General features: G+C 39.3%; 1 protein-coding gene across 1 annotated transcript; it reads right to left on the bottom strand.

Annotated features, from left to right (window-relative positions):
- Positions 1 to 5,278: 5,278 nt before the first annotated feature.
- LOC113777068 lies at positions 5,279 to 8,998 on the bottom strand. The gene has a single exon (XM_027322113.1). The coding sequence runs from the start codon at positions 8,996 to 8,998 to the stop codon at positions 5,279 to 5,281; it is 3,720 nt and encodes a 1,239-aa protein (XP_027177914.1).
- Between the last annotated feature and the right edge of the window lie 1,011 nt (positions 8,999 to 10,009).

Genomic DNA, 10,009 nt, shown 5'->3' with positions numbered 1-10,009 from the left:
TCTTTTGGGATTCTGGTTGAGTTATTTCTAATATTGCCTATTGAATCAGGAGCTTGTGCCGCTTAATTTGCCCTGTTAGGAGCTGGTTTGCTTGTTAGAATTTTCTGTGACGGTTGACTAACGTGTTCATCTTAGTGACTTCAACTATTTCGTTGGGTGGAAGTGAATTCTGTGTGGTGAACCATTAGGTCATTGAGATATTTTCACTTGCTTTTGTGGGTAGATGCCTGATTGCCAGTTGAGGGTATATATTGAGTCGTTATTGCCGAATTACTGCACTACTGTTGCCTGACTTGTTGACAGCTGGGGGCAATTGTTGAGCTTTTGGGTGCAATTGTTGATCACAAACTCGGAGAGAGTTGCTTGGACCAGTAAGAATAAAACGATCATTCCGACCATGCAAAACATGTAGAAAGTTTTCTTCTTTGGCTTTTTTCACACAAAACTCATGTACCAAATCATGAAGTCGGCAGGCTTTGGCACCACCAATGGTTCTTTGTTTAGAAACCATAACTAAACTTCTATCAATCAGATCCTTCAAGTAGTTGTCTGCCACATCCTCTAAGCTCTTTCCTTCAGTCTTTCGTACGAATCCCTCAGAGATCCAAAGCCATGACAACCTTCGGACAGGAACATTTTTGTCTTCTTTAAACGCACCAAAGTAAAGAAGGCATGGCTTCAAATCATCCGGTAAATGACTGTAACTCAGCTCAAGTGTCTTTATGCAGTATTCATCATCAAGGACAATACTGGAAGGTAGACTCTTTGCAACTTCTTCCCAATAGTCTTCTGTAGTATTGGCAAGAATTCCAGCAACTAGGACAACTGTGAGAGGTAAGCCCCTACAAGATTTTGCTATTTGAGATGTAACTCCACTTAGTCTTGGAGGACAACCTTGTTTGCCAAATAGCTTTTTCTGCAGCAAATTCCAACTCTCTTCATCGGTAAGGCGGCGGAGATGGTGGACCTTGCTATCAGGTTTGAACTGCAAAGACAAATTCTGCAATCTGCTCGTGATGAGAATCCTGCTTCCATTGGCATCATCGGGCAATAATCTCTCCAACAAATTCCATACCTTAGCATCCCACAAATCATCCAAAACTAGGAGATACCTATTTCTCAGCAATACTTGTTTTAGCTTGATAGCCAAATCAGCTTCATCCACCTTTTGATATTGTTCAGGACTCCCAGAACCACTACTACCCAATATCTGAACTAACAAGTTGTGCTCGCTATATACTTGAGAAACAATACACCAAGCACGAATATGGAAATGCAACATTACTGAAGAAGAACTGTAAATTATATTGGCTAATGTGCTCTTACCAAGCCCAGACATACCCACAATGGGAACAACATCCAATTGCCTTGCCTCTTTTGTAAGTCTTTGAGTGATAGTTTCCACCTCGCTGTCGAGAAGCACCAGACCTTCATTGTACGTGGCGGCAGTAGCTTGTGATGGCATGCAAGTGAAAGTGTTGGTAACTCTTTTGGTTTCACCAACGTAGCTTATGCTATCATAGATCTCTTGAGCCTCAATCTTCATAACATTGATATCTCTAGCAACATCATCCAAAAAATATTCACCTCCATCACCAACAAGTGTCCAGTCGATAACTAACTCTGCTTTATATGCAATCTCCATTACATGACTCCAGAAAGCTTGTAGTTTTTCATTCCGGTTGCGCTGGTTTACTATCTTGACAAGGAAAGATCTTAAGCATACGAAATCTTCTAGGACTGTGTGGATTTGATCTTTTGAGAATGCAATTGAATCATCAGCCTTATTACAACTTTCTAGTTCCTTCAGATTTTCAAGGAGAAAATCCATAGAGCCCAACTCATTGGTCCTGGGAAAACCAAATGGCGAGAATGATGTCACTGGATTTTTAACTTCTGCCCTAATTAACTTGAGCACTTTGAGCAAATGAAAAAGAGCAAGATCTGTTTCCTTGGCCAAGCCTTCTTCGATTTGATTCACAGAAAGAGAGAAAATTACAACCGCTGCATCACAGGCCACAACTCCAATAAGATTCTTCATTTCATGGCATAGCTCTTTGAACTTCTGCTGATGCCTGAGAAGCATTCTCAGGAATCTTAGCCCCTCAAGGAGTTTTAGCATTTGATTCATAATCGGAACGAGAATATTGGTAAAAGATTTCAGCAGCTCCTTAATATTGTGAACGAGACGATCCATAAAGTCAGCCACTAGATGCTTGTTCTTCTCCAGATCTGGAATGTCCGATGATCTTGATAACTTTGCAGTAGTCAAGACATGGATGTAAGTTTCTCCGACCTGGGGATCACCGAGATTAATCTTCTCACATATTAGTCGAGACATTTGAAGTTTTGTTTCATTCCATACTTCATTATCTGTGTGAAAGCACTGTATAGAAGCCAGGCGTAATGCATTCATAGCCATCACTTTAGCGTGAATCAAGAGATCTATCACTTGCTGACCCTTGACACAGCGAAGCATGGCAAAGCGAATGAAACTTTTCAATAACATTAGCTTCTTTCCAAGGCGTTCAAAATGGAATCCATTCATTTTCGCCAGAGTCTTTGAAACCGAATCAATGAAATCAATAACTAGTTCTGGATCTCTCAGCCAGTAATACTCCAACAGAAAGTTGATGTACGATTCCTTGATATGTGTCTCGAAAAACAACTTGATTGCTTCCCGGAATCTGGTGAGCTCACTTCCGATCTGAGTCGAATCAGTTGAACAAGAATGAATCAAACATTCGCTGCAAGCAAATTCAAGATCTGGCATTATTCTGATAATCAGATTTTGAATTCTGAAAGAAGTAGCATCCCTCTCCTCCTCATCTTGCTCCAAACAGGTTTCATGGTTCCTCCTCCTCCTCCTACACTTTGTCAGATACAGATTAAAGCTTTGTAATAGTCTCACTCGGATCTCCAGCTGTTCGATATTAAAATTGAACTTATGTTGGAATGCCTCATCGATATCAACACTGAACTTATGTTGGAATGTCTTTTCGATCCAGCCCAGATAATCGAGAGCGAGCTCAAAGCAACTAGGGCTACTGCTGTAGCATATCTCCATTGTTGTACCTTCTATTCACCTGAAAGCAGTCAAATATTAGATAGCTTTCGACTCTTCCTTCTTTTCCCGTTGCAAGTTGCGAGATAGCTTTGGTCTACTTTCGGGCCAAAGCGCATTTCCAATAATAATGGATCCTAAAGCTGTAAATGTTTGTAGTAATGCTTACCGTTCATTTTTCACAATATCTACGATAACTTTAACATTTGGTTTTGACACTAAAGCAGTAAATAGTAGTAATTTTACCAGAATGTAAACACCATAGTCAAAATTGCTCAAAGTTAACAGTTGAACTATTTTTTCCATCAAAACCATCATTATCCTTGTCAAAACTCCGCGCATATTAATTGAACAATTCTTATAAAGCCAATTCATATGCGGAAGTCACAACACAAATCCTACCAATTTAGAAAGAGTTCACCTCAAAAAAATGATTCTAAATCATGACAATTCTTCCCAAGTGATAGACACAGGCATAAGAATCCCTAAAATAGCAAAGAGGTGAGTTATTTATTAATTTGTTTCTGTCGTTTAAATCATATACTGTATGATTTAGTATAGGATTGTCTATTTAGAAATATAATGGATTTTAACTATAATTCTCTTGTCAAAAGCAATTGATTGTACTTTGAACTATTGTATAGGAGGGAGGAAAAAAATCGTAGCAATTAGCCAGCATAAAGCCATTAGTAAGACTAAATTGCTAAAATCATTTTTGGGACAAGAATTTGCTAGTAAACTAACAGTCATAACAACGAAAAATCACCCTTTTTAAATGAAAAATCATCTTGACTGACATTAAAATATTAGCCCAACATTTGAATTTTCCAATTGAAAACATGAAAATTGAAGAAATAAAGCATCCCCTTAGAAAAGGTATTTGCCAACCATCTTAAATTAGTAATCCAAACTTCAGGCTTCTAAAGTCTTCCAGATATATTGCCCAATTTTTTCCTTTCTTTCGATATTGTACTTCAATACATATAAGTAAAACAATATGAAGATAACAAGAAATAACATGCCCAAAAGGTAAACCATCCAACCTACCTCTCCCAAATAGTAAATATGATACTAGACTCTCAACCTGCAACTGTTGGCAGCAATAATACCAAATTTAGCTCAGTTATCTGCTAAATTAAGGAAGCTGATTCATGATTGCATAAAAGACGAAGCAAGAAGAAACATACCTAAGAAACCTACCTTTAAAGGTATCCTAGGATACCGACCTTTTAAATACAAAAGATGGATCCCTAGATTGTTTAACTAAATGATAAGCAGTGGCTACTGAGAATTCGCCTAAGCTTGTCAAAGACCAAAACATCTTTGTCCATAGACCCACTAAGAAGAGGATTTGTATGGTAAATTTTGGAAAAGTACAAATCTTCCTCAAACACCAAAAGTTGAGGCTTATAGTTCCTTCAAGTGTTGGAAAAGTCTGAAGTGAGGAAGAGTTGCCAAAATTCACAAATGAGTGGCTAATGTAATACGACATGTAGGTTTTAATATGCTATTATAAGTTTCACTAGGGACAGAATTGTGGCAGTAAATTGAGTATAACCAGTAGTAAGTTTTTGTATAAAAGAAATGAATTTCACAATTTATGAAACTTACTCTTTAAATAACAATCTTATTAAATTTTTAGTAAAAATATCACTTTTTCTCAAAAACTTATCATTTTTTATATACAACATATCTTACTAATTTTCAAGCAAAACTTACCGTTTGTTATACAGAAGTTACTAATTGTTCAAGCATAATTTATTACATTATTAACATATCTTACCATTTTTTCATGCAAACCATTCCAATTTTTAAGTAAAATTTACCGTTCTTTTATTGATACTCACAACTACTTTTTTATGACTAAAAAACTCTTGGTAAATTTATCATTCTCTATGAATAAACTAGTTAGTGCACACACTTTTCGATCTATAGCTTATAAATTCACAGTCATTGCTTATTTGCAATTGAATACATGTTTAAATAAAACTACATCTTAACGAAACACTAACTATTCTGCTCTACGCAACCAATGCCTTGAGGATTATCTTTTTTTTTTTTTGAACTTTTTTATTTTATTAATGAAAGAGATATACACAATATTTTTCCTTACAGACGTCTAATTTTCCGAACTGAGGGCAAACCCAACTTGTCTAGAAAAATTGCCCCACGAGCTACCCTTGGGAGCATAGTGAAGCTGTCATAAATCTTGACTTATTGGTGGGGATGAGATGTTTCGACATTGGATAAAGCGTCAGCAACTGTGTTAGCCTCTCGATAACAGTGTGATAAATGAGCAGGATCTTCCAAGAGCTTCAAAATCTGTCTGATTTCCCTTCGAATCTCCCATGGACATTGAATACGCTGCTGAATGATCTCAACTAAAAGCAATGAATCTGATTGAACCCTTATATTTTCGAAGCCCCTATTTTTACATGTTTGAAGACCAATAAGGAGGGCCCAAGTCTCTGCACGGAGAGATGTAGTTTGTCCAAGATAAGCCGAGAAAGCAATCACTGGTACGCCAAATGAATCTCGGAGAACTCCACCACCTCCACCCACTCCTGGATTACCTTTAGAGCATCCATCCGTGTTGAGTATCAACCTCCCTGTCTCCTTTATTTCCCAGCAAACCAATTTATATGCAATTCTACCGACAGATACATGCGATCGATCATACAAATGATGAAAAGACTGCAATTGAAGTTCTTGTTTGAAATGAATCCCCACGATAGACTGTATTTCTGAGAAAATGTTCTTACAAATAGCAGACGATTGCATCTGCACACCCTCAAACATTGCTTTATTTCTTGCTTTCCAAATCTGCCAGCAAAGTACACTAGGTAGAATGCGGTCGATAAGTCGTCGTGTCTCAGAGTCATGTAAACGTAGCCACCATCCTACGATGCGAGGACGCAAAAAAGATCCTGGACACCTGAATCCACATAGGCCTCCAAAATAGTTCCAAACTACCGAGGCAATATGTCCGTTGGCAAATAGGTGCTCAATAGACTCCACAGATGCCGAGGAGCAGCAAAAACACTTTGAGGGAAGTTGGAAGCCAAGCTTACCTAACCTATCTGGTAATGGTAGTCTTCTCAGAAACAATCTTAACATGAAGAATGAGACTTTCCAAGGAATCTGAGGATGCCAAATGTAAGTAAAAGCCATTGACTTGTGTCGGGTCTGCCTGACGTCCCCAAAAGCCGATTGGAGAGAGAACTTACCAGATGACGTGGGCATCCAAAAGACTTCAACTTCACTCCCTTCCTCTGGTACCGGGTGTGCCAAAATGGAAATAAGTTTCTCGCTTGGCATCGTCGAATGTAAGAGATTTATATTCCAGTGACCATTGGTGATAAAATTTTGGAATGACAAATTTGGGATAACTTTTGCATGTAGAAATAACGCACCACTTCCCAACCAGTTGTTATACCAAAAATGACAAGCTCCATCCCATAACATTGAGAGCTCCACTTGTCTACTTACGTTGATCATCCTTCTCCAGATTGCCGAGTCCGTTGTTCTGAGTTCGATCTGACAAGGATGAAGGCTTCCGCAATATTTTGCTTTCATGAACGATGCCCACAGGGATGATCCTGTTCGGAAATTCCACCAAAGCTTGCATGAAAAAGCTTGATATACGTCTCGTAGTCTCCGGAACCCGACTCCCCCTTCCTCAACCGGGTAACACAAGTGAGACCATCGTATCCAGTGGAATTTCGAGTCGTCGGTTGATGATCTCCACAAGAAGTTCGAGCACGAACTTTCTATAATTTTGAACACCTTGGCCGGGATCACAGCAGCTGACATTAGATGCATTGGCATAGAAGCCAACACGTGCTTGATTAGAACTATTTTGCCTCCAAAGGAAAGCAGCCTTGATTTCCATGACAAAATCCTCCCTAGAATAGACTGACACACTTCTCCAAAATATGAAGATTTGCATCTTCCAGAATAAAGAGGGAATCCCAAATAACGTATCGGAAATGACTGCCAGGCAAACCTAGTGATACGTTCAATCACCCTTCGTCTCGCCGGTGGCGTCGATGGGTGGACCAAATAACAGGTTTTTTGCACATTTATGAGCTGCCCCGAACACCTTTGATATGCCTGTAACACCTGCATGATTGCCTTCAGAGAAGAAGATGATCCATTTGCGAATATAAGAACATCATCCGCAAATGCCAAGTGAGTAATAGCCGGACACCAATATGGAACTTTGAAACCCAGGAACCTCGATTGCATGGTGAGGTTATTCAGTCCTCTAGATAAAACCTCAGATCCTATAATGAATAATGCAGGAGATAATGGGTCTCCCTGACGAAGACCTCTCGAAGACTTGAAGAAACCGTAGGAGGAACCATTTATAATGATTGAAAACCAGACATTAGAGAGTAACCGCCATATAAGGTCAATAAATATTTCCCCGAATCCAAACCTCCTTAGAATATTAATAATATGACCCCATGACATCCGGTCATATGCCTTGGACATGTCTAGTTTCATTAAAACATTTCCACCTCTATTCTTTTTCCCCATGCTTGATACCATCTCTTGAGCTAGTAGAAAATTTTCAGTTATATTGCGGCCCTTCACAAAACCTGTCTGATGTGGGGAAATGATTTTTGGCAGTAAACAAGCCATCCTGTCTGTCAAAATCCGAGATAACACTTTATTGAAAAAATTGCATAGACTGATAGGCCTGAATTGAGAGAATTCCTGAGGATTTGGCGTCTTTGGAATTAGTATAATTGAAGTAGAAGTGATGAATCGTGGTAGCTCCGCCCCACAGAAGAAGCTCAGTACCGCATTGTAAACATCTTGAGCGATCACTTTCCAAGCAAATGTAAAAAATTTGCCTGTAAAACCGTCTGGGCCAGCTGCACTTTCTCCATCCATTAACTTTATGACTCCATATACCTCCTCAATTGAAGGTAATGTTTCCAGTTTTCCATTATCCTCTTCCGTAACCAAGTGCGGAATTAAATGTAGCATATCAGTAGATGATTCCAAAGAGCCCGTGAAAAGATCATTGAAATATGCCGATGCCTCACTTGCTATATCATCGTCCTTTTCCACCCACGCACCATTGGACTTTTTGATGCGGTGTATCATTCCTTGAGCTCTTCTCTGCCTTACTACCGCATGAAAATATCTTGTATTCCTATCTCCATGACGAAGCCATTTGACCCTGGCCTTCTGTCTCCAATACTGTTCTTCAATTGACATTGAATACCGCAATTCTGCTTGTGCCTTATTAAGCTCAATTTGACACTCTTCGAAATAATCGTGGTCTAGCAACTCCTCAGCTCGTTGAACCGCCATTTCTGAAGAACGGACAGCATCAAAAATATTCCCAAAATGTTGCTTGTTCCATGATTGAATAGCTCTCCTTGTTGCCAATAATTTAGAACACAATACGCGTAGCGGAGGCCCACCCACATCTTGTTTCCAAACATGGCGAATCACTTCCAAGAGATCTGGTTTGGAAGTCCAAACATTCAGAAATCGGAACGGCCGAGGTTTGTTATCTGACCGAGTTACAAAAGAAACCTTCAATGGTGCATGATCGGAGGGGTGTCTTGCCAAGTGAAGTACTGAAATGTCATTAGAAAAATCCAAACAAGATCCATTGACTAAAAATCTGTCCAACCTTTTTGAAATCCGAGCTCTACTCCGTCGATTATTAGACCATGTGAATTTAGATCCTGAAAAACCGACATCAAAGACCTCAGCTTCCTCCATAAAATTCATAAAATCCACTCCTTCCGCTATAGCAAATGGACGCCCCCCTCGCTTTTCATGTGCTGCTAATATAACGTTGAAATCACCTCCAATACACCAAGGAAGTAAAGTAGGCTTATCATGTAATAATGATGTCCATAACTCTTTACGCTCATCCACTGAGCACTTTGCATGAACAAATGACATAATGATGGAACTTGGTAGTAATGGATTTTGAACATCTAGAGAAATATGTTGATCCGAACTACCAACGATCGAGCAAACAAAAGGATTATTATAGAAAACCCAAATATCGCTAGAGCAATTAACAAACACATAATCAAAAGATAGACGTAACCGAATGAGTTCGATTTTAGATACGTCTAGTTTTGGCTCACAAATCACAACAAAATGAACATGATAAATCCGAACTAATTTAATCAATCTTCTTAGGTTTGGTGCTTTTGCTATCCCTCTAATATTCCAAAATAATCCATTAATCATAAGAAAGAACCTGGAATGAATTTTTGGATGATGTCTGTGACCTTAACTGTCTGTCATATGGGATTGGAGCCCGCATACCCTTTCTGTGCGGTTGTCGGAAGTCACCACCAGCCTCACCTATTTGATCAATGTTTAGGCCATTCATTGATGATTCCAGCAATTTTTCTTGTGGGACACCAATTCGGGGGGACAGATTTCCAGCATTAGTAGGCATTTGATTTGCTTCTACCAACTGTTGTGTAGAAACTTCATCCTCCACCCCTCGCAATTCAACATAGAGATTCTCCAAAACATTATTGTCGGCCAGCAGCTGCAGTTCAACATTGGTTTTGTCGGCCAATTGCTCATGGTCACTCCTTGCGTTGTTGTGGGCCTGATTTGCTTGTGTAAATGTTGTAGCTTTGTCGGTCAGATTCTGTTGTGCCAATGTTAAAGCATTCTCATCCAGATGATGTTGTTCGGTGCTCAAAGGCTTCTCTTTGAGGACATGGGACCCTTCACTTTGACTGCCATGATGTTTCTCCAGCTGGTTTTCCATTGCTACATGTTCCCCATGCAAAACCATATTCATCACCTTACATGTCTCCATGTTTACGTTGACATCTGAAATTTCTAAATGGGTTACTACTCCTTCTTCATTAGCAGGATCATCATCAATAATGCAGTGTTGCAGATTTTTTACTTCCTTTTGCACGACTAGCACGGCAGGTTCAG

The sequence above is a fragment of the Coffea eugenioides genome, chromosome 7 (genome assembly GCF_003713205.1).
Source record: "Coffea eugenioides isolate CCC68of chromosome 7, Ceug_1.0, whole genome shotgun sequence".
NCBI classification, from domain to species: Eukaryota; Viridiplantae; Streptophyta; class Magnoliopsida; order Gentianales; family Rubiaceae; genus Coffea; species Coffea eugenioides.
This window is presented reverse-complemented; position numbering and strand designations above follow the sequence as displayed.